General features: G+C 37.9%; 1 protein-coding gene and 1 pseudogene across 2 annotated transcripts in view; both read right to left on the reverse strand.

Moving 5' to 3' along the window:
* The window catches only part of PDZD8 (PDZ domain containing 8), an 84,599-nt gene that overhangs the window by 52,571 nt on the left and 5,495 nt on the right, over positions 1-26,533 (reverse strand). The window contains exon 2 of one of the 2 annotated variants that reach the window (XM_024756070.1): positions 3,634-3,759. The exons of the other annotated variant lie outside the window; for it this stretch is intronic. Coding sequence (XP_024611838.1) covers positions 3,634-3,759 — 126 coding nt within the window. The remainder of the gene's footprint in view (positions 1-3,633; positions 3,760-26,533) is intronic. 2 annotated transcript variants of the gene reach the window in all.
* Positions 14,202-15,606, reverse strand: LOC112406962 (gamma-aminobutyric acid receptor subunit alpha-5 pseudogene; annotated as a pseudogene).

The following is a 26,533-nucleotide window of genomic DNA, read 5'->3' on the forward strand; positions in this document are numbered from 1 at the left end:
TCTCATTCAGATTCAACGGAGAAATCAAAGCTTTTCAGACAAGCAAAAGCTAAGAGAATTCAACACCACCAAACCAGCTTTATAACAAATGCTAAAGAAACATCTCTAGGTGGGAAACACAAGAGAAGAAAAAGACCCACAAAAACAAACCCAAAACAATTAAGAAAATGGCAGTAGGAACATACATATCGATAATAACCTTGAATGTAAATGGATTAAATGTCCCAACCAAAAGACAGACTGGCTGAATGGATACAAAAAACAAGACCCATGTATATGCTGTCTACAAGAGATGCGCTTCAGACCTAGGGACACATACAGACTGAAAGTGAAGGGATGGAAAAAGGTATTCCATGCAAATGGAAATCAAAAGAAAGCTGGAGTAGCAATACTCATATTAGATGAAACAGACTTTAAAATAAAGACTGTTATAAGAGATAAGGAGGGACACTACATAATGATGAAAGGATCAATCCAAGAAGAAGATATAACAATTATAAATGTTTATGCACTCAACACAGGAGCACCTTGTGTTCTTTTTTTTTCTACTAACAAAAATGCTCAGAAGAAAAACAACAATGTAAGAAAGATTTTAATAAGAATATGAGAAGAATAAAAAAGCAGGAATGAGTTGAAAGTAGTAATTAGTAATTTATTCTCTCCTTCATTAACAATTTTAAGTGATCCTTAAACTGTGTGAATAACACATAGCACCACAACATTAAGTAACTTTACACGGTTGGGTTTATAAAGATAGTGACTAAAACACTATTGAGATAGTGTGCTTGTTCCCAAGATTAAGCTGTCACCTGGGAAAGGTGCTGGCCTACAAGGACTAACATAAGAACATGAACTACTGTCCATGTTTTCTCCTTCAACTCTCCAGAAATACTGGTCTTTATTTTTAAATTTTTTGACAAGGTGATACAGTCACAAAAATCAAACAGTATAAAAAAGGTTATAGTGAAAAGTTTGGCTCTCATCTTCACCCCTGTCCATCATCATTAACTCAGTTCCTTCAACCTTTTCCCCATAAAAATTTTTATTGGTTTCTTGTATATTCTTTCAGAGATTCATTATACAGTTCCTTATTAAAATAAAATAGGATACATATACTTCATAAATTGTAATGTTTTTCTTTGTATTATTTATCTCAATTCAACATGACCTAAATAATGCCTGACTACACTCTCTCAATGCCTTCATGCAGTCTTGGGTTCAAGGCTGACCCAAGGTTTTAAGTGAGCAGTATCTCAAATAAAGCAAGAGAATGGTGAGCAAAGGAGACAGCAATAGCAAGTGGTTAAAAAGCCGCAAACAGGGGGCTTCCTGGTGGCGCAGTGGTTGAGAGTCCGCCTGCCGATGCAGGGGACACGGGTTCGTGCCCCGGTCCGGGAAGATCCCACATGCCGCGGAGCGGCTGGGCCCGTGAGCCATGGCCGCTGAGCCTGCGCGTCCGGAGCCTGTGCCCCGCAACGGGAGAGGCCACAACAGTGAGAGGTCCGCGTACCGCAAAAAAAAAAAAAAGCCGCAAACAACAGACATATAATTAATCCATAATCCCATCAGCAACACCAAGACAAAAGAACTAGTTTTTTAAAGTTCCTAGCACAGTACCGATTACACATCATATACACTGCATTAAATATCTGTTCAATGAATCAATCAATGAATCTTCTTCAAGGCTATCTTTGCAAGTTTGGGGATGGGCGGGTGAATAGGCAGGTAGGAATTAGCAACAGAAGAGTCAAGAAATTTTTTACAAAGCTGCCTTTCAAATGTTTAGAAGTTGCTATGATTATTTTGGAAAAGGTAATCCAATGGTATGATTTTGATGCCTGTGAATCTATAAGAAAATTCACTGAAAGAAAGTACCAGTCCAAAATTTCCTCAGACACAGGCCACTTGATAAAAATCCTTCCAAATGATAATATAAGCCCAAATTATAATTAGATATTTATAATTAGATATTTATATAATTTATATAATTGTAAATTATAGTTAGATTTTAGACAGGAGAGATTTAATACTTATGCTTACCATAGCGTATTGGCTTAGCTACTTCAAATTCAGACTTACGTAGAGCCGTATTTTTATTGTATATATCATTTTACTGTACATTGCAGTCCCTTTTACAAAATTTACAGCATATTCAGTCTTTCTTTGATAAAAGAATTCCCTTTAAACTAGACTTTCTGACATAATCGTACACAATATTGATTCACTCCAAGACTTAAAAAAATATTTAGCATATTATTAGTATACGCAAAATTAACCTATTAGCAAGGATACAGGTATATTTGGTATAAAATAAAACCTCTGGACTCAAGCACTTATTTTTTATTATGGACTGAAAATAAAAATAGAGTGATTAAGCAACAAATAAGTGGTCACAGAAATGTAGCAATAAGGATAGTGTATTTGTAGTTGTAATGATCAGGAGACACAGTAAGGAGGCAGTTTTTAAGGTGAAGCAAGAAAGGCTAGTCTTAAGGAACAGAAGATGGGGTAGGGCCTTCAGCCAGGAGAATAGTGGAGAGTCAACACAGGAGCTTGGTACGTTAAAATATCTAAGGCAGGGAATGGCAAACTACGGTCCATGGGCCAAATCCAGTCCACTGCTGGTTTTTTAAGGCTTGTGGGCTACCAATGGTTTTCACATTTTTAAATGACTGAAAAAAACAAATCAAAAGAACTTTATGACACATAAAAATTATAAAATTCATATAATAAAGTTCTACGGGCACACAGCCATGCCATGCCCATTCATTTACCTGTTGTCTATCTATGACTGCTTTCACACTGCAAGGCAGAGTTGAGTAGTTGCAACAGAAACCATGTGAATCACAAAGCCTAAAATATTTACTATCTGGCCCTTCAGAGAAAAAGTTTGCCAACCTCTTCTCTTAGGAAGGCCTATGTGGCTGGAGCGCTGTGAGTGAGGGGCTGAGTGGAGAAAGAAACTAGAGAGGTAAAGAGGGGCATGCAAGCCATGAAAAAGATTTGGGTCTATATTCTAAGAGGAATGGGGAAGCCATTAGAGAATTTTAAGTAGGAACGTGACAATCAGATATGCATTTTGAAAAGCTCATTCTGGTTGTCATAATGGTAACCCGTGTTAGGAGATAAGTAAGGAGGCTAACGTAGTAAGTAGTTCAAGCAAAGTATGAACACAGCTTAGACTATGGGGCTGGAAAAATAAAGAGGCTGGGCAAGATTACTTCTGAGATTCCCTTCCAGCTCTAAAATTTTAAGAATCACAGGAGTTTACAAGTCTGATTTTGCAACTTTCCAGGGTATTTCCAATGATCAAAAACAGTTCTCAAAACTGTTATGCTATGAACAGCTTTCTAATAGGTAGTAAGAAATATGCCAACAGAGCATTATGTATCTAAAAAGTTTGGAAATTACTGCAGGATAAATGATCACCCCCGCCATTAGAATGCTTTCTAAAATATAGTTTGTATTTTTTATAAGTTGGAAAGCACTACTTTTATGAAATTTACAATTAAAGAATTTATAGATAATACAATATAAACTAACACAGCGGGGAATAAACACAAATACTGCTCAAGTACATTTTCAGTGTACTTTCTTTCCTATAATGTAGTAATGACAAAACAAAGAACATACCTGCTACATTCTAACAATGTAACTTTAAGGCGGCCTTCAGTAAGTGCCCACTGTTGTATATGGATATGCTCTTCATCATCTTCTTCGAATCCTTGCAAGGTTTGGAATGGGAAAAACGGCTTAAACCTGACAAAAGTAAAGATAAGTCTAAATTTCTGGATAATAAACACCACACTTTAAAGCGTAATAACAAAACCTACCTGTAGGAAAACAACACAAAACAAACATCTAATGCTGCATGTGCCCTATGAAACCAGAGCTTACCACACTCCCCCATAACTGGCAGCAAACAGTGCCTTCTTGGTGGGACCCAGACTTCCTGTTTTTTTGGCATGCCCTCATTGACAAGGCAGGACACCCAGAACAAAGGAAAAGAAAATCTAGAAGCCACCAGTGGGCCCTGAAACTTGAGTGGGACAGGAGAGAGGTTCTTTCTGGACCAGATGGGAAAAGTGTTCCTACAGTAAAAGATCGAAATTCAGAATGCAATCTTCCATGGAAACAATAAAATTGGATAGCGATTAGTACTAGATAATGATAAATAATAATAACAACAACAATTGACAGCAGCAAAGGTGTTTATCAGAGATGTTTACTATCTGCCAGGCAGTGTGCTAAGAGCTTTACATGCTTTATATCTTATTCAATGCTTAAAATCCTGAGTGGGCAATATGATTAGCTTCTCACTCCAGACGAAAGGAGTGAGGGTTAGAAAGGTTAAAGAATTTGTTCAACATTACACAGTGAGTGGCATAACCAGAATTCAAGCTAGTTTGACTAGTTGACTACCTAACACTTCAGATACCTATGAATTATTCAGGTCTTTATGTGCTCATTGTTAATACTCTTGGGTTTTATGTAGAAGCTTGTGGTGAGTTATAAACTGTACGCTTTAAAAACTTTAATTTGAAACATAATTCATACTCCTCCATTAAAGCAAAGGACAAAGAAAATGAGAAAATTGGGCTTGAGGGCCTGTAGTTTTCAACTAACCCTACACGCTGTCACTAGACATGACATTTGTCTGCTCAAAAGCTTTAATGCCTTCTCACTAACCACACACAGTATAAAAGATAGTCAAAAGTTCTTGGTTTCATATTCAAGGTCTACCACAATTAATCTTTCCAATGGTATTTTTCCTTATTAGAAACCTTCCAATCTAGGAAGTGTAGTCACCTCATGGACCCAGAAGATGCCATGCATATTCCTGCTTTCAAGCCTTTTGTACCAACTGGAGGTTTTCCCTATTCCTCAAAGCCTACCCAAACCTTAAACACTTTCTATAATCAGCTTTAGGTCCTACATCACAGCAGACCACATGCACTGTTTTCATTCTTCTTTATCTTGCAGTCATTTAAACTGCTGGGCACTTATGCCTTGAAATCTCAAATGTGACCTGGTTTCACAATTATCTTTACCCCTCACACACACTATCGGGACTGAAGTATGTATTGATCTGATTTATAAAAATCCAACATAAAAAAATGAAACAAACATTTAGAAAATATGAATAGCCCACAACAATTTATACTGAAAGACAGTGATAGAGAGGGAGAAATACTATTTTACAGTTTCCCAATGAACAGGATTAAAGAAAAAATTCTTAGGGAAAGATAAGGAGGTATACAGACAATGCTCAGTGCTTTTCTCTTGCTTCTGAAAACAGATGGAAAACAGAAAGCCCCTTTAGTTTCCTAATTTCCACTGAAATCATTTGATTCAGACAGACTGGCACCAAATTTTTGAGAGGAAAAAAAGAAACTACATTTATCATGTTAATACGACGTTGTAGCTGAGTGTTTTTAATAAACAAGACTTATGGCTCCTGAAGAACATATAACTGTCACTCTATTAAAAAAAAAATCACAAAAAGCACTACATACACTAGCAACCTTGAATATAATAATCCAAGTTTGCTAAATCACAGCTGCTCTATGAATCAACTTTTCTTGTCAAGTATAAAGTTAAAATTTGATTAAAAAATTTCTCACAGGTGTGTGACTTAAATGTTATAAGTAGTAAAGTCTAATTTGGGTTTATTAATGCTTCTAGGGGGGTTGCTAAAAGGATTTAGGCACAAAAATAAACTAGAATCAGAAAAAATGTATTCCATTTTAAAATAACACACTAAACAGTGGGATAGAGCTACTTGTTCAACACCCTCTCACCATACACAAAAGTAAACTCAAAATGGCTTAAAGACTTAAACATAAGACATGATACCATAAAACTCCTAGAAGAGAACATAGGCAAAACATTCTCTGACATAAATCGTACCAATGTTTTCATAGGTCAGTCTTCCAAGGCAATAGAAATAAAAGTGAAAATAAACAAATGGGACCTAACCAAACTTACAAGCTTTTGCACAGCAAAGGAAACCATAAACAAAACAAAAAGACAACCTACAGAATGGAAGAAAACATTTGCAAACTATGCGACCCACAAGGGCTTAATTTCCAAAATTTACAAACAGCTCATACAACTCAACAACAACAACGAACACAGCGCAATCGAAAAATGGGCAAAAGTTCTAAAGAGACATTTCTCCAAAGAAGAAATACAGATGGCCAATAGGCATATGAAAAGATGCTCAACATTGCTAATTATTAGAGAAATGCAAATCAAAATTACAATTAGGTACCACCTCACACTGGTCAGAATGACCATCATTAAAATGTCTAAAAAAAAAAAAAAAAAAGTCTACAAGTAACAAATGCTGGGGAGGTTATGGAGAAAAGGGAACCCTCCCACCCTGTTGATGGGAATGTAAGTTGGTGCACAGCCACTGTGGGGAACAGTATGGAGGTTCCTCAGAAAACTAAAAATAGAATTACCATATGATCCAGCAATCCCACTCTTGGGCATATATCCAGACAAAACTATAATTCAAAAAAATACATGCACCCTTATGTTCATAGTAGCACTATTCACAATAGCCAAGACATGGAAACAACCTAAATGTCCATTGACAGACGAATGGATGGATAAAGAAGATGTGCTAAATATATACAATGGGATACTACTTAGCCATAAAAAAGCCATAAAAAAGAACAAAATAATGCCATTTGCAGCAATGGCAACTAGATGGATGCAACTAGAAATTATCATACTAACTGAAGTATGTCAGAAAGAGAAAGACAGATACCATATGATATAACTTATATGTGGAATCTAAAATATGACACAAATGAACCTATCTATGAAACAGAACCAGAACCATGAACATAGAGAACAGACTGGTGGTTGTCAAGGGGCAGAGGGTTGGGGGAGGTATGGAGTTGGAGGTTGGGTTAGCAGATGTAAGTTTTTATATATAGAATGGATAAACAACAAGGTCTTACTGTATAGCACAGGGAACTATATTCAGTATCCTGTAATAAACCATAATGGAAAAGAATGTTTATGCATATAACTGAGTCACTCTGCTGTACAGCAGTAATTAACACAACATTGTAAATCAACTATATGTCAATAAAACAAAACAAAAGCTATTTGTTCAGCAAGCTACTAAACAGAAACCACACATTCACCAAGAACACTTGGTTTTCAAAACTTTTAGTCCAAGTCTTTAAATAGCCCAAACTCATAAAGGAATCCAAACAATGAAGTAGGCTACTTCTATCCCTTCCTTTTATCTTCCCATCATACCACAAAATCCTTCCTTCATTAGCCTATGTCTCCTGTGAACCTATCAACTTAAAAATGTCACTGTTTTCGCACTCAAGTTCCCTTTCTTTTCCCCTCACTCAAACCTTCTTTTACAAGCTATCTGTACTTCCTCTTGTAGAAAACTTTAAAAACCAACCTGGGAAGATGGACTTTTATAATGACAGCATGAGACACTCCACTGACCTGTTCCCAGTGAAGCTGGTGAAAGTATTAAAACAAATATTAAAGCCTCTGGAAATGGTCCTAAGGGCAAACAAAGAAACTTCCATTCAAGAAAACCTACAGAAATATGGTAAGAAAGGTGAGAGTCGGTGGTGTTGGAGCCAAGATTGCTCAGCAGGGAAGAGATTCCACTCTGGACTGCTGAAGCGAAGAACACAGGCTGCCTCACTTCCCCAGCACCCTGTCAGAGGGCTTTCTTCCTGGTTAAGTGCAGGGCATCAATGTTTCTCATCTGGCCCTCGACCACCTATTACTAGGCTAAGTTCCGGGAAAGAACGGTCAAGAAGTTGGGAGCTCCTTTCTTTGACCGAGTTCCCACTTGAGAAACAGAGACTCTGCCTTGGGCATAGCACACTAAGAATACTGAGGCCTTGATAGTCCTTGCCCTGGCTCATGAAACAGTGGTTCTATGCCAAGAGAGGCAAGCCAAGAGAACCTCAGGCTGCTACCACCCCTCATCCCACCTCCATCTAGGGTCCAACAGCTAGAGTGGGGGTGTCACTCACAGAGAAGCTTGCCATTGTCCCCAACCCTAGCTCCAGAGCCCTGGCTCAAAGATTTTGCTGGGGGAGAAGGAGAGGGAAAGGCAGGACATAAAACAGCTCCTAAACTCTTCCCACACTTTGCTTGGATTTGTGTGTAGAACAATGTCCCAGGGCATTGTTGAAAACAAAAGGCACAATGTCAGAGATTTAACACTCCACTAAAATAATCCAGGCAAATCACTAAAACACAAATAAATAAATAATAAATCCTGGGAGAGGGGGACCAGTATCCAGAGTTACTACAATATATTATCTAAAGTATTTGGTTTCCAACAAAAATTATGAGGCATATAAAGAAACAGGAAAGCATGGTCCCTAAAGCAGAAAGAAAGCAGTCAACACAAACTGCCAGTTAAAGTGACCAGGTATTGGACTTAACAGAAAAAGACTTCAAAATAAGCCCTTACAAATATGTTCACAAAAAAATTTTTAAAGCATGATTAAAGAAGTAAAGGGTGGTATTATGACAATGTCACATCAAATGTATAATATCAATAGATATAAGAATAATTTTTTAAAAAAACAAGTGGAAATTCTGGAGTTGAAAAATACAATAGGGACTTCCCTGGGGCACAGTGGTTAAGTATCCACCTGCCAACGCAGGGGACACAGGTTCGATCCCTGATCCGGGAAGATCCTACATGCTAAGGAGCAACTAAGCCCGTGTGCCACAACTACTGAGCCCGTGCACCACAACTACTGAAGCCTGCGCGCCTAGAGCCCGTGCTCTGCAGCAAGAGAAGCCACCACAATGAGAAGTCTGCGCACCACAATGAAAAGTAGCACCCCGCTCACCGCAACTAGAGAAAGCCCGCGTGCAGCAACAAAGACCCAAAGTGGCCAAAAAATAAATAAAATTTTAAAAAAAGTACAATGCAATTTTGAAGTTCACAAAAAGCGTTCTGAATAGTAGATATGAACTGTCAAAAGAAAAAAAAAGTAGTGAATTCAAAGACAGAGCAACAGAGGTTATGTAAGCCAAAGAACAGAGGAAAAAAAATGAAGAAAAATAAACTGAGCCTTAGAGAAATGATACCATTAAGTATACCAACATACACATAAAGGGAGTGCCAGCAGGAGGGGAGGGGAGAAGACAGAGAAGAGCAGAAAAAATTATCCAAATAGAGGTAGGTAGCTAGTAAGCCCCAAAGCCACAAATTATGTGATTTCATTCATATGAAAATCCAGAATAGAGAAATCTATAGAGACAGAAAGTAATCAGTGGTTGCTTAGGGTTGGGGGTGGTAGATGGGCTAGGAGGATGATGGGTTGAGGGTATGGGGTTTTGTTTTTGAGGTGATAAAAATGTTCTAAAATGACTGTGGTGATAGTTGTAATATATCTGTGAATGTACTAAAAACCACTGAATTGTAGGTTTAAATAAGTGAATTATATGGAGTATGAATTACATCTCAATAAAGCTACTTTAAAAATAACTTAACCCAGTTACCCAGAGATAACTGCTCTTGTCATTGCTTTGGTATGTAAATGTTTAGTTAGAATTATCTGATTAAAGAAACAAAACCATAAATGACACAGCTCCATTAAAATAACTTAAAGCCCCTTTTAAGGCTTATGAAAAACAAAGATTTGCTAAATGGCTACCATACCAGGTACTGACTGTATAAAGCATTTATCTGCTCACTTAATCCCCCCAAACCAGGCATTAGCACACCGTACATAACGAACAGTCCCAGAGGTCTAACAAACACTATACACTGGAGCCAAAATTGGAACCTGGTTTCCTAGCACTGCCACAACAGAATACCACAGGCTGGGTGGCTTAAAAAACAGAAACTTACTTTCTCACAGTGGAAGTCTAAGATCAAGGTGCCAAGAGGGCTGGTTTCTGGTAAAACCTCTGCCCTTGCCGACAGACAACCACCTTCTTGCTGTATCCTCTCACGACTTTTTTCTCTGCACACATACTCCTGGTATCTCTTCCTTTTCTTTTAAGGGCGCCAGTCCTATTGGATTAGAGCTCCATCCTTATGACCTCATTTAACTTAAATTACCTCCTTAAAGGTCCTATAACCTCAAATACAGTTACATTGAGGGTTAGGGCTTCAACATTTTGGAGGATACAATTTGCCCATAAAAGAACTCAAATATAACTCTGGAGCCGGTTCCTGAGGCTGATTTGATTACCGACCTGTTTTCTGCTGGAATACATGCTCTAAACCTGGTCTGAAGTTATCTGACAAGGATGGTCATGGTTTCACATATATTACTGTGCTTGATCCTCACTCACAATAACATGGTGAGGCACACTGCAAATCATTTCCCCATTTCACACACAGGTTCAGAGAGAGCAAAGAGCCTTGCTGCAGACTGCATACTTTATTAAAAAGTTACATGAAGATATATGCCAGCAAAATGAGGGCCTAAAGCAAGAAAGAAGAAAGTGATCCAGAAAATAGTGGATCCAAGTCAAGAAGGCAATGATGTCCTAAACCCAGATGACAGAGGTCTGGTAATCCAAGAGAGAAGTCCAATTTGGGGAAGGTGATGGAAACTCCAAGAAGGAGATCTCCAGGAAATAGGGAATGAATCGAAGAGGCAGAAGACATGAGAAGAGGTTCATTTTTCAATTAAATCTTGAAGATTTGGTTAAGGCAACTTGGTAAGAGAATAAAAAAGAATTCAAACTTGACTCTAGGACCATAGTGCTTTAATGGCACAAAGATTTTGAAACTGGAATATAGAAAAGGAAGCATAAACTTGCATATTAGGCAGCTCTGCAATAAAAAAAATTGTATAGACCTAACAATAACATAAATATTTCAATAAAGGAAGATTTAAGTCTGAACAGAACATAAATGTTATTATATATAAATAAGGACGTAGTTCAATGAATGAATTGAAAATAGTGACATAACTAGATTGGGAAAAGACAGAAGGGAAGGTGAGAGAGGATATCACTTAGCTAAATCTTCATCTATCTTAGCAGGAAGTCAATCAATAGAAAACATCTAAAGTCGCTGAATCAAGACAGCTGTATGACTTTGTTGAGCAAAATATAGGTAACATCATAATTAATTACTATAGCTAACATTTACTGAGTACTTACCACATAATAAAAGTCATTGCATTTATTAATTCTCACAATTCTATGAGATAGGTACTATAATTAATCTCTATTTTGTAGATGAGGAAATTGAGACACAGGTTAAATAACTTGCTCAAGGTTACACAATTAGTAAGTAGTGAAGCCAAGGAAAGAATCTAAGCAGTCTGGCTTCAAAACCTGTGTTATTAATCACTGCCTCTTAAAAGTTGTTAAAAATAGAAATAGTACTTATGACTGCTTCTGAAGAGTGTGACCTAGGGGAGGAAAGTAGAGGGTTTAGGGAAGTAATCGCTGATTTTAATTCTAAGTCCTTCTGTTATATTTGATTTTCAAATTATGTACATTAACTCAAATGAAAAGACAGATAATATCAAATGTTGAAAAGGATGTGAAACTGCTAGTGTGCCATAACTACTTTGAAAACTGTGTGGCAATTATCTGCTACACAGGGATAGATGCTTAACCTATGACCCAGCAACCCTAGATATCCAATAGAAATATGCATAAATGTACACCAAAAAACACATATAAGAATATTCATAACAGCAATATCCAACTGTCCATCAACAATAGAAGGGATAAATTGAGGTACATGTGGAAGACGCCACAGCAAATATAATAAACAAACTACATCAATACACAATAACATGGATTAATCTCACAAACATACTGTTGAGTCAAAGAAGCTAGAAAAACGATGAGTGTAAACACTATGGCTCAATTTATGTACAGTTAAGAAACAGGCACCTCCCTGCCCCACACCCAGAGCAATGGTGGTAGAAGTCAGGATAGTAGTTACTCTTAGGCAGAGCAGGGAAGGTAGTGTAGCATATGAGGGACTTTCTGGATGCTGGTAATAATTCTATTCCTTGTTCTGAATGCTGTTTTGTTCATTTTGTAAAAATTCATTGAACTATATTTTTACAGTTAGTGTACTTTTTAAGCAGTGAGTTACACTTCAGTAAAAGTTTAAAAGAAAAAACATGTTTAATTTAAAAATATGTGTTACTCTGTTAACATTTTTAAAATACATATTTAAAATTTTACACCTACAAGAGACGCCAAGCCTTCTCATATGTGGATCTGAGATACTCTTTTTTAACATCTAAAATATGTTTTTGCTCCAAGATGTTTCTTCAAGACTGTTCTATAAGCACCCTGAATGCCAGCTGGTGACATCTCCATCACATGGCAGCAGTAAAACCGTTTGCAAACACTGTGATCTTTAGAGAAAAAGGGTTTACTACAAACCCAATATAAAAATATTCTGCAGTCTAAATCTACTCTTAACTTCAGCATGGGTTCTTGTGTCCTTGCCAAAATAATAAATCTGCTGGAGTTTTCAACTCAATAAAAGGGAAAACTTTCTAACAATTAGAGCCAGTCAAAAAGGACACAACTGTCTCAATGCACTGCATGCCTTCTATCTCTAAAAATATTCAGGTAGAGGTTGGATGAGGCTTCGTCAAGGAGGGAAGGTGTTGTATAAAGAACACAAAATTTAGAATCATACAAACATAGATTATGGTCCCAACTCCTAGAGATTTGTTTCAGAGTAATCAAGGGAGGGGAGCGTGGGAAGATACAGATGATCAAAAGTGGCCACAAGTTAATGATTGTCTGGCTACATATAATGGGGTTCACTGAATTCTTAACTCTTGAGTAAGTTTGAAATTTCCCATAATGGAGAATTAGAAGTTTGTTGTGTATACTAAAACAACTTGGGTTCTCTCTTCCTGTTTTCTTTCTCTTCTATATTTTCCTTAGCAACATCATTTGCTCTCACTGCTTCTATAAATTCCATATATTTATGCTTAAAAGTAAATGGAACACCTTTTCTTCCAACTTGCTCCTCCTCTCCTGTTTTACTGGCACCACTGATTTCACAGACTCTAAGAAACCTGAAGTTACCTTTTACTTCCCCCTTTCTCCAGCCAACCAGTTCCACCTCCATTTCCCCAATTTCATATTGCTAAAATATATCTTCTACTTTTCTTCTGTGTTTCCCACTGGCTTGGTTCAGGTTTTCAATGAATTTTATGACTTTATGAATTTTATGACAATGAATTTTATGACTTCTAAAATTGTGTTTCCTCTTCTTAAAAAAGACTATTTTCCTTTATTTATTTATTTTTTATTTCTTAATGAACACTTAAGATTCACATATAGAAGCTAACAGAGCAATAAGTCAATCATGAAATAACATACAGGGAAATAAAATGGAAAATAACTCATTTACAATTTCTCACCACTGAAGCACTACACACTGGCTGCAGTGAGGTGTGGTCAATGTTTCAGACAGTGGATGCTCAGGCTAAATGCCAAGACTGTCATCACACTACTTTTTAAGATCTTTTCTTTCTTGGTCATTGTTCAGTTAGTGGGGGGAGGCGGAGGGAGAGAAGTAAGTTTCATTCCCACCTCCCCCACAAAAAATAGTTTTTAAGCAGTTAAATTTTTCCTTGGGGAAACACTGTATCTGTTAATCTAATGTACCATATATTTCTGTTATTAAATGTCTGCATAAATATTTGTTTATTCTATTTCTTAACATAAGATCATGCAGTACTTTTAATTTCAGAACAGTAAGAATTATCAAAGGCAATTAGTTTTGTACATAAATGCCCACAGTTTCTTTTTCAATGAAAAATGTGCTCTTTGTGATATTTGTTTCTTGTGAGAGTTGGTCAAGTAGTAATCATGGAGTATTTCCTAAAATATTTATTTGCTGGGAAAATTTGTATGAAATGACATTCAAAGTATAAAAAACATTGTTAGGTAACACTTGGAACAGTTAAAAATATACTTGTTTGTAAACTATCAGTGTAAGATACTGAGCATCTGAGTGTCAGAGCCATTGTTTCCTGTTTTTCCAGAAAGTGGCTTGATTTGTCAATGTGACATCTTTGAAACATCTGACATTATATATAGAAACATCAAGGCAATATTATTTGTACATATTATTAAACATGCAAAAATTTCCTGAAAGATAGTGCCCAAATAAGGGAGGTCTCCCAAGCTCAACCTCTCCTTGGTGCCCGTCACTGAACGTATGGCTGTCTTGGAGTTTGGGAGCATGGCAGCTCATTTTGGAGAGGTAGCCCCTTTAATCACTGGCTCCCTATTCAAATATGTTGCCCAGTAAACTAGGTTGAAAGTGCCAAACAGGACTGGGAATATAATTCGGGACATTTTGTCTATCTTGCTGATGCTGTTGTAAGTCTTTTTGTTTTCAGAAGTCTTGTCTTCAGGTTTTACTGAGGCTGAAGAGACATTTGAGGTCCCTGCAGGGGTCTGCTCCTTTGCGATGTTTGGGGGGTGAGTCATCTTTCCAGTAGTATAAGCATTTGTTGATTTATTTAGTGTAAGTTCACACTCCTTTTTCTTGATCTTGGCTGCTTCCAAGGCTTTTTGGCTGTCCCAGGCCCAGCCTGTCTTTGTGAAATAGTTGACGGTGGCAAACTCGATCAGCGCAGAGAACACAAAAGTGTAGCACACGGCTACGAACCAGTCCATGGCCTTCGCATAAGCCACTTTGGGCAGAGAGTTCCGGGCACTGATGCTGAGGGTTGTCATGGTCAGCACCGTGGTCAACCCAAACACTGTCCCGGCTGGGACTGACTCTCGGTTCAGCCAAAAGGACAATTGCGACAAGATCACAGTCATTACGCAGGGGAGATAGGTCTGGAAGACAAAGTACCCGGTCTTCCTCTTCAGATGGAAATGAGCCGTCATGATTGTGTATTCACCTGTGCTGGTGCTGATGTTCTCTGTGCCCACTGTCTGCCTCATCAGGTGGTATTGGTTCAGCCTGGAGCCATCTTCTGCCACCACCACCGACTTGGTTGTGCCGTTGGTCCAGACATAGACAACTTCGGAATTAGGATATGCATAGCTGCCAAATTTCAGAGGGCAGGCATGGGCATCCATCGGGAAGTCAAGTTGCATTGGGCACTCTGCCGAGATGGTCAAGCGCACGGTGTACAGCAGAGTGCCATCATCCAGCCGCAGCAGCTTGTTGGGTGTGGTCACGTTGTGGGCGATGGACTTCTTCCCATTGTGGAAGAAGGTGTCTGGAGTCCAGATTTTGCTGGCAAGGAGGTTGTTGAGGGGCAGGCGCTGCATGGGACCTTTAAACTGAAGGATTTCGTCTTTCCAGCTTTGTCAGAAAAACATGTCTATGGTGCATTCCATTTCCGTGTCAGACACTGGGCCGAAGTTGGTGACGTAGATGTCCGTTCTCACCTGAGTAATACGCTCTCTGAGCCCAGGCCTCAGTCTGCTGTCATAGCCATCCAGGAGCCCATCCAAGATCCTGGTGAATACTGTGATGTTGTCATTGGTTTCATCTTTTACAGAACTGGTTGGCATTTGTGAAAGGCCAAAGTGACTGGCTAAGTTCATGGAAATACAAAACAGAAGGAGGTTTTTGATCATGATAAAGCTAGAGAACATTCCATTGTCCATTCCCAATAAGAATAATAGCTGAAGCAGATGAATTTGGAAGAATAACTGTTCCTCTCTCCACCTTGATTGTGAAGCTTTCTGAAATATTTGCCACGCGTTCAAAGTCAGCAAGCTACTCCTTGTTCTGCAAGGTGCCCGCGCGCCCGCCCAGGAAGGCAAGCCGGTGGCGAAGGTGTACCCTCCTCCTCCTCCGCCTGCTCTCAACCAGCTGGCAGGAGCGGAAGGCCAGTGCGGCGTCACCGCCCCATGCCGCCAGCGCGGACTTCCCCAGTCCTCCCGGGCCGAAAGCCTCCGGTGCCCCCCGCGCTCCTGCTGCCACCCTGCGGCTCCGCTCCGCAACCGAGGCCGCGCTCTCCCCTGCTGCAGATCCCGCCCCCCGCGAAAAGACTATTTTCTTAACCAAAAACAAAAGTCTGTGCCTTTTATTTTCTTTAATAAAACGCTACCTCACAGGATTATTACAAAGATTTAGGAGTTCATACATGTGAAACACCTCGTAGAATTCCCAGCATGTAACAGGTACACGAATCCTGGTTTTCTTCCTTCTCTGTGCTTGAGTCTCATCAAACTGGCTTCCTTACTGAATCCCTAAAGATATCATACAGTGTCCTGATTCTGTTCCTTTGCTATTTCTCCTACCTACACTGAACTTCCATCCCATCTTCCTATGTCTAAAGCTACACTATCCCTTAACAATTAGCTCAAATGTCATCTCATCCCTTCAACAAATATGTTTACTGTATTCAAGAACAGAGAGACCAATCAAAGTCAGGCACTCAGAGACTACAGTCTTATTTCATGGTCAGGAATACAAGTGTCACTACATCCCGCCTAAGGAAGAGAGTAGAACAAGTAGATATAAATTAGGTAATTGGGAGTCCTGTGTGGTTTTTGCCTTTCAGTCTGACAGTCTTGACTCTCTCACATTAGGAACTAGCAAACATAAGTGTGCTCCCAAATCTCCTAAACCAAATATATAAACTAGATAAATCAGTGGTGATTGTTTCAAAATGTGTCTTCATTTACGTTCTTCAGAGGCACCTCAGTGGTCCTTTAAATAATGAGTTCCCCTGCTGCATTTAAATATCGGCACAAACCTCTATTAGCCATCGCTTGTACGGTGCACATTATTATGCAAAGTGTGGCACACTAATACAAAACTACACGTAACTAGAAAGAAAACAAAGTACAGATAGTTCGAAACATTCTTAATTTTCTATATTTGTAAACCATGAACCTAAATTTCAAATCTATTTTACGTAGACAATTCAACTGATATTACATTAAAAAGACAATTCGTACACCAAGCTCCTCCACACTTAGCAAGGTTAACACAGCCACATTATTTCTCCTGAGAGACATGTCTGCCTGCTAATCACTCTGATCCCATAACTAGCCCCACATGGTAAGCTCCTCTTCACTATTCAAGTTCTCCTTCAGAGTCACCTCCTCTCTAACCCCCACCCCTACCCCGCCCCCCCCCACCATCTGGTCATTGCTTCCCCATCTGTGTTCTAAAAGCACTTTATACACACTTCTGTTATGCCACTAATCACCCCATTTACATGTCTGTCTCTCTGTAGTTCTCCCACACCTCCCACTCCTCCCAACTAAATAGGGAGTTGCCTGAGGAGAGGAAACATATATGGCAGGTAGTACAGAACTGTGGTAAGAGCAGACTCTGTAGCCAGACAGCTTGGCTTGGGATCCCATTCTGCTGCTTAGTAGCAATATGACCCGGAGCAAACTCTTGCCTTTAAGCCTCAGTTTCCTCATATGCAGAAGGCAGATAATAATTACACCAACCTCACAGTGCTGTTATAAGAATTACATGAAATAATTTAAAGCACTTAGCATCCCTCACTTCTCAGCTTCTTTGTGACATGGTAGTTTAAAGCAGTGTTAAGGACACAGGATTTAGTTAGGGCTTGGTTTTGAATTTTAGGCCCAGCACTTACTAGCTTTGAGACCCTGGGCAAGCTATTTCAACTTTGAGAGCCTCAGTCTCTTCATCTGTAAAAGTAGGATAATAATTAGCACCTATGTTAGGGTTACTGTAAGGATTAGACAAGAAAGTTCACATAAAGCATCTGGCACAGGGAAGTGCTCTAGAAATATTTCCTATCAAGCTTTCTATTTATTTATTTGAAGGCTGGTCTCCTAGAGACATGTCAGACAGCAAACTTCTTCCCTTCCACAAGGAACCATATCAGGACTCAGCATTCGCCACATATGATGTTCGAGGTTATAGCTGCTTGTCTTCCTTGGACTTCAGATTTCCCATGGCCATGATTTCAGTCACTATACTAGTTGTCCTTTGTGAGGATATAAACTTGCAAGTGCAAGGAAACAAGTTAATAATAGCCAGTGTGCTTTCCTACCTTAGGTATCACCTTTATACCTCCGTGTCATTAAGCTTTTTAACTAAGGCTTATATTAAACTGAATATATTAAGAAACTGACTTAAGGAAACCCATGCAGAATTGTTCTATTTATGGAATTCCTTGGTGTGCACTAGGCTGACAAAGGTCATACTTGGGAAAATGATTTTAATTTCTGTACTCCTAGGGAGAAAAAAGTACTCCTAAGTGGTAATGAAACTAAAACGAACAAGGATAACAAATACTGTTACAAAGAAACTTTTCCCACCTGCTCATCCATACACCGTCTACCTAATATGAAAGGTTCACTTTTATCTAAACTCCTAATTCTGCACAGACTGATCAAGATCTAAAATGCTTCAAAATTTTCAGAAGCGGTTTTATATATATGTCGAACAAGAGTGATAATAGAGGCTGTAAGTCCCTCATAACAGAACTCAAAAGCTGGTGACTCAAAGATGAGTCAATGTTAACTGATCTCCTATGCAGGAGAGAGATAAAGTATCAAATGAGATGAGTGGCTCAGGGAACCAAAGTAATTCTCTTGACCATGTCTAATAAATCGCCTATCTTTTTATGTTCATCATAACCTACAATGTGAAGGTCTCTTACCATAGCCTATGATCAATTAAATTGAAACTCTCAGCTTTCACAAAGCTAAAAAAAGGGCAGAGCAATGAGAACTGTCCTCAAATCCCAACTCCTTCTATTCCTCTCTACCAGCTTTCCAATACATGCCTTTGAATAAGGGAATATAAAAATTACCACTTTACATGACTCTAGCACATTTACAAATTACATAATAATTTCATAGACATCCTTGATTCTCGTAACTCATAACAATGTACAGCACTATAAGTCTTATTTTACATGTGTAAAAACTAAGGATGAGGAAGTTCAAGTAATAGCTTTCTGTGATCACATAGTAAATGGTACAGTCAAAACTGCAACACATCCACCCAGCCTGTGCTCCTTACAACACCAAGATGTACAAGCAATACTATAAAGCAACAAAAAATAATGTATGTATTTAATATTCATTAAAGCTGACTCAGAAAGTGAGGCAATAGGGGTATCTCCTTTACATATGGCCAAAAATAAATAAACTTCAGGTTAGACCAGCAGTTCTCAAATATTCTGTTCACAGGGCCCCTATACATTTTAAAAAATTATTAAGGACTCCAAAAATCTGTTGTTTATATGGGCTATATGAATTCATATTTGCCACATTAGAAACTAGAAATAATACTTTTAAACATAAGACTACAAAAGCTCACATTCCATTAGCCTTCAGGGTGATGATGTCATCGCATATCAGGAAACTCCTGGAAAACTCCATTGTACACTTATGACAGAATGAGAGTGAAAAAGGTGAATAACATGTTTGTATTATAATGAGAATAGTTCTGACTTGGTAGACTGCCCTGTAAGGCTCTCAAAGTCCAAAGGGGTCCTCAAACCATACTTTGAAAACCATTAGTAACAACACTTAGTCATGGCAAATCTTCTTAAATTCCAAGTTGTAACTCATTATTTTACTTTAAGTACATTGTTTCTCACACTAGATTAAAAAAAATCTTGAAGGAAGGAAGGACTGTTTTATTTATTCCCTCATTGCACTAATTCTCTTTGCAGTGCACTGTGCCCTGGACAAAGATGGTATCAAACGTTTACTGAGTAAACTGAATCTCTTCCGAAATCTAGTGGATGGGGGAAAAGAAAACATCTTATGCCAAAATTATCACTTCCCTACTATGCAAAGATAAGAAAGATGAAGTATGTAACACAGAGGTCTGTCTTAAGTCAGTTAGCTGTATTGAACAGACAGAAACTCCATTCCAGATATGAAGTAAGAAACAGCAAAAGATCTGAACAAGAGAAATGAGGCAGAAGTTAATACTTTAAGGTTATAAATGTCCAGCTTTCCCCTCAATTTTCTCTATCCAAATAAAAGTAGCAAAGCATTTTCTGAACTATAAATGATTTTTAATATTATCCATATCTATGCTACACTTAGTTCATAACCCAATCACCTAACTAAAGTCAAACTTATTAAATGAAAATATATTAAAGATGATTTGTACCTGCACATTTAGGAGAAATTCCTACATTAGACCTATGCAGAAATAACAGAGAAGTGAATAATAATGCCACCTCATTCTTTTCTCTAAGAACTTTAAAAACTTTAGATTTTTGTTTCATTCAGTATCAGAAATTACAAGTTACATGACTTACCCAACTATACACTAAATAAAGAAATCCACAGTAAACAGATGTTCCTCATCATATAATCCTACTATTTCAGGGCAAGAGGCTGAGTTACTTTCAAGAAAAACCTTAAGAGCACAGAGGCTCCAACAATTATTACCACAGATTCTGGTCTAAAATGCTTGTTGACTGGCATGAATCTCAGAATGAATCCAAATCCTAACTCTATAGTACTAAAAAATTCAAATAGTTTGAATAATTTACTCAAATATTTTAAGTAAGCAATTTACCCCTAAAATGGCTTATAATTTAGATAAATTGTATTCATGGGCTTTACTACAGACTAAGATGGTCATGAATTTTCTCCTTACACTTCACTAATTTCAAAATAGCTGAACTAAATTCAATCTGTGCTATCTACCACTCCAGCAACAGTAAACAAAAGCAATCATATTTTGCTACAAACATTTACTTAAATTTTTCCCATGTCAAGAGTCTGCAATTCTAGTTCTGATTAAAATCCAAAGTTAAATACTGAGAACTAATAACCTTTCCAAATATTAAAATAGATGAGACATAATCTTCGTAAACTTTCCAAAAATAATACTGTACTTAATAATGGTGAGAACAAAACAAAATTTTCAGTGTATTATAAAAATAATTATCACAATGAAATTAGCTATGGAAGAATGGCTCTTAACTTCAGCCTCAGCAAGTTTCACAGAACTAAAAGCTTTGAATTATTTACTTGCTTGACCAAATAACTAAGGTAGCGAGACTGTGTAGTCAGCAACCACATTCATCCTTAGGAATAAGTATGAGTATAATCTAATATGCATGAAAAGCTATTGTGTGAAAAGAACAAAGAGTGTGCACACCACACCAGATGCACTATCTAGCAGATACTGATGTCTGCATGAAATAGCTGCACTAAGAAAACAACACAGTCATTTTTCAAAACAGAGATTCTTGTAGCCAGCTACTAAACAGAAATACTATCTCCCCCATTATTGCTACTTAAGATTTTACAGCAAAGAAAACAATAGTCACTTATAATTGCAGATTATATAGGAGGATATGGAGTTGATCCTGGCAGAAACACCATTTCTAAACATACTTAGGTTACAAATACCTATTCAACCGGCACATACCTCACCAACGAAACAAGTACACATAACAGGTACTTAATACAAAAGAATAAACTCAACTAAAACATCTTTACTATGCTTGCTAATCAGCATTTTTGTTGTAAGTACATATCAGGAAGAATTATGCTGGGGAGTGGGAAATTGTGTAGCTTTTTTTTTTTTAATCAAAGTTATGCAAATCAAAGCATGGACATTCCAGTAATCCACCTACCATATCATCAGCTCCATTCTCCCTACAATACATGAAGAATTTATGGGCATAAAGACCCAATGGGCTGATTAGAGAAGAAATACATGTTCTAAAGCATTCTGCTGGTTTGAGGAAAACTGGTAATTATGCACCAAACCAGTGAAAATAAGTTTTATTGTTATTCTATATCAGTCCAAGGGAAGGATGATAATCTGCAGTTTATCAATATTGGAACTTTCCTAAGAATGTGAAATTAAAAACCAAGGCTTCTGGAGTGCCAGAGAAGGCTGCAAACACATTTGTGTTTTGTCTTTGTGTGTGGGAATGAGAGGAGGAGAGATGGTGTCAGTAAGGTGCCTGACAGACCTTGAAGTCAGCACTGTGAACTGCTGGAAACCTCAATCAGCATCATTCGAGTGCGTGTGCGTGCCTGTGTGTGTGTGCCTGTGTATGTGTAGGGGAGAAGGCATTCCTCTTCAATACTGATTTTACAATCAGTACTGGGTTATATATCATCAGTCTGTGTTTATAACAACAACCTTCAACCATTAAAAAAGGTTAATATGTTCTATACATTCTATTTAAAGAAATTCAATGAACAGGTATTCTTTAGACAGACTAACTTCAAAATCCCAGGATTTCAGTTACAAGGCTGAGTTCATTTTGTGAAAATTTATTAACTGTATACTTACGATTTGGGCAGTTTCTGTATATACACACAGAAATACACACACACACACACACACACTGTGCCAGTAAAAAGTTTGTGCAAAAAAAAAAAATTCTGCGTTTAACAGGCTAGCGTACTTTTTTATATAGGATAGTCAAAAAGTGATATGGAAGCAAGGAACTGAAAAAGTGAAAGGGTGAGCTCTTTGGCTATCTGTGGGAAAAACATTCTTGGAGAAGATCTAGCAAGGCCTTGTGATGGGTGCAGCTTGGAGTGTGAGAACACCCAGGAGGCCAGAAAAGAGTAAGTGAGAGGAAGAGTTATAGAATATAAGAGTTACAGAAAATAAGGTATGGCCAAAAGTGGAGTAAATCAGTAAATGACTTAGACCTATGCATAGTGCCTGGAGAAATGTCTACGTTACACCTACAAACCAATTTTCAGGGTCACATTTATTTTATACTCCCCACTTTATTATTAAGGAGAAAAGGATGGGGAGATGGAGAGGGAGGGGGAGATGGGGAAGGGGAGATGGGGAAGGGAAGATGGAGAGAGAGGGACAGAGGGAGAGACAGGCACCTCCTCAGCATATAAGAGGCTTGTATTTGTGTGTTTGAGCATAAAGCTGGGTGTACAACTCAAACTTAATGCTTCAGTATATCAGAGGAATGAGATTAACATGGAGAGGAGTACATTTCTCCTCGGAGATACAGCAGGTATCATATGTGACATTTATTATCTCCAATTAGATAGATATTATTTCCATTTCCATTTTACAAATCTGGAAACTGAGACTAAGAGAAGATAAGGCCTTTTCTCCAAGGCCTTTTTGCACGGTAGAGCGCTGAATTCAGGCATCCGTTAATTCAAAACTCTATCTACTGGAATAGACAATTTAAGTACTTCCCTATAGCTTCAACCAAAAGAATGAAATAATTCCATGGTATTGCCAGTCTCTATGTAGCACCTGCAGTTCTACTCATTTGAAGGTAAATATTTAACACTTACACCTCATTTTTCCCTAGTACAAATACAGTAAGTATGTGGTTTTATGGGAGTCCTAGCAATTTGGCAAGAGAGATTTCGAAACTACTCTGTAAAACTTCTGCTAATGACCCAGTAGTTGCTTTATGACTTTCCAATGAAGTGTGAAGTGCTCTCATGCCATGCCCAAAGTGTTGGTAGGTCCTATGACTCTGAAAAGGAACAAAGGGATTTAACGGCACTTGTTTCCTGGTGACACTGTTCTGAGGAAACATAGAATGTGAAAGGAAGAAATGCTGGGTCAGTATTTAACTTCTAAAGTAGATATTTAGTGGTAGAAACTAACTAACTTGTTCGTATTGAACAACTGATTCAGAAAGTCTCAGCCTGCTCTAGGGAATCTTACTAAGAGAAAAAAAAGAGACAGGTTATACTTTCTTGGATAGTGAGAGGTTTTTTAGAAATGCCTGAGCTGGGGCTTCCCTGGTGGCGTAGTGATTAAGAATCCACCTGCCAATGCAGGGTACACAGGTTCGAACCCTGGTTTGGGGAAGATCCCACATGCTGAGGCGCAACTAAGCCCGTGCGCCACAACTACTGAGCCTGCGCTCTAGAGCCCGTGCTGCACAACAAGAGAAGCCACCGCAATGAAAAGCCTGCGCACTGCAACGAAGAGTAGCTCCCGCTCGCCACAACTAGAGAAAGCCTGTGCGCATCAAGCAGGACTCAACGCAGCCAAAAATAAATAAATTAATTAATTTAAAAAAAGAAAAGAAAAGAAACGCTGGAGCCATTGAAGGCATACAAGAAGGACAGCAAAAGTATTAAGTGCTTAATATTTGTTTTAGCAGGTTAGTTTCAGTTATATTTATGGAAAGTTGTATCCCTCTGTGTTTACTATGCAACCGGGAGTTAATGACCCCAGACAGGTTTCCAGGGGACTAAAAATTCCATGAAATTAAACTGTTTATGCATTTTTCTGCAGAGAGTATCCACAGTTTTCGTTAGCTTTCCAAAAAGGACCCTCAAAAAAAGGTTTAAAAGTACCTTTCAACATATATGCGTACACGTTCCTTTTTTGTACGCACTTAACCATAGATTTTTTGTTTTTTAGGGTTTTCTGTTTAAGGGTTTAGAGCAGGAATCAGCAAACCATTTTTTATAAAGGGCCAGATAGGATATATTTTAGAATCCGTGGGTGCATATGGTCTGTTGCACATTCTTCTTCTTCTCTCTCTCTTTTTTTTGAACAACTTTAAATGTAAAGTTAAAAAATGTAAAAGCTATTCTTAATTTGTGGGCCTAACACCAGCTTGTTTGCAAACTCCTGGTTTATTCAGAGTAACCATTGATATATCTCTGCAGAAGTAACACAGCATGTCTTTGGGAGTCCAGGACTTTTTTTATTAATTATTTTTTTTTACATCTTTATAGGAGTATAATTGCTTTACAATGTTGTGTTAGTTTCTGCTTTCAGTTATACATATACATATGTTCCCATATCTCTTCCCTCTTGCGTCTCCCTCCCTCCCACCCTCCCGATCCTACCCCTCTAGGTGGTCACAAAGCACAGAGCTGATCTCCCTGTGCTATGCGGCTGCTTCCCACTAGCTATCTATTTTATGTTTGGTAGTGTATATATGTCCATGCCACTCTCTCGCTTTGTCACAGCTTACCCTTCCCCCTCCCCATATCCTCAAGTCCGTTCTCCAGTAGGTCTGTGTCTTTATTCCTGTCTTACCCCTAGGTTCTTCATGACATTTTTTTCTTAAATTCCATATATATGTGTTAGCATACAGTATTTGTCTTTCTCTTTCTGACTTACTTCACTCTGTATGACAGACTGTAGGTCTATCCACCTCATTACAAATAGCTCAATTTCGTTTCCTTTTATGGCTGAGTAATATGCCATTGTATATATGTGCCACATCTTCTTTATCCATTCATCCGATGATGGACACTTAGGTTGTTTCCATCTCCTGGCTATTGTCAGGATTTTTTTTTTTTTTTTAAAGGACTTTGAGAAAGTCACTAACCGCCTCAGTCTCAAGTTTCCACATCTTTGTAAAAATGAGATACCGACCTCTCCTACACAGTTCCTTTAACTATTAAGAGAGATAGCAAGTGTATGGAACTGCACACACATTTCCTGGCATATAGTTAGCAAACTGATTTTATTACCTGTGCCTCTATCTCATACGATAAATTAGTAATATTTATAAGTCAATATTAAGTTTTTGGTCAGGCATGTTCCTCCAATGCAATCTACTTTATAATCTGCTTTGGCTACTACTTCTAGTAACAAAGTAGGGCTTTCCCAGAAGCCAACAGACCTGTACACCACCGATTAGAATCCAACAGTTTCCTCATAATTACTCTTCTCCTTTCAATATGTAAATCAAATTTCTAGAGCAAAGATTTAATTTTCAATATATTATTTTCTATCTGAAGTGTTTTAAATGCCTAAATCATAATATTTCAAAACAGCTTAAGAAAATCCAACTTGCAAGAAGTTATTAAAACCAACACTAAACTGGAGCATACTTAGGTGTACCAAGGAAACTAAGGCCACAAAATATTATACAACACAAAGTAATCAAGTATTTGCCTAGCAGAGACACTGATCTCTCCTCTGTTTCTCACAAAACTGAAGGTCTTAAATGTATCCAAATGTCATTATAATGAGCTTTAATTTAATTGTTCATTGCTTTCCCCTGGAAGACTAACCAGCTTGAAAGCATGAACTCTGTTTTAACCATTTTTTTATCACCATACTCTCACACAACGGGAGGTATGGTAGTCTTCAGGAAATAGTTACTGAAAATAAGTGTCTATTTTTAAAATGACAACTATCTAAGATAATGATCTTACAATTCCATTTATATAGAGATACTCATCTGAGCAGGAGTACAAGAAAAAGCATAACAGATAAAAAATTAGCAAATACATTATATCATTACTCCAGAACAGCTAGCGTGATACCCCAATGTCCTTGTCTCCACTCTCCCAAAGTATCAAAGGTGAGTTATATTTCCTACTAACATTAGGAAGTAAAACTATGATTCCTACAATCACTAAGGAATTCTAGCAGCTATTTTAAAGTATTTTCCAGCCTAAGCAAAGATACCTTTTAAAAGTTGTCTGTATATAGAAAGAAAAGTATGAAAGCATAAGTGAATAAACACAGCACATACACTTAACTTTACAAATGATTTTGTCAGCTTTCAGCGAATTTACTTTGAAAGTTTTTAAGAAGACATCAATTACTATCCTTACCTCAAATAATCAGTAAAATTTAAAATGTTATAATTAACATTAACAATAAATGTTTTTCTTCCTCATCTCA

This window comes from Neophocaena asiaeorientalis, unplaced genomic scaffold (genome assembly GCF_003031525.2).
Source record: "Neophocaena asiaeorientalis asiaeorientalis breed wild unplaced genomic scaffold, Neophocaena_asiaeorientalis_V1.1 scaffold85, whole genome shotgun sequence".
Lineage (NCBI taxonomy): Eukaryota > Metazoa > Chordata > Mammalia > Artiodactyla > Phocoenidae > Neophocaena > Neophocaena asiaeorientalis.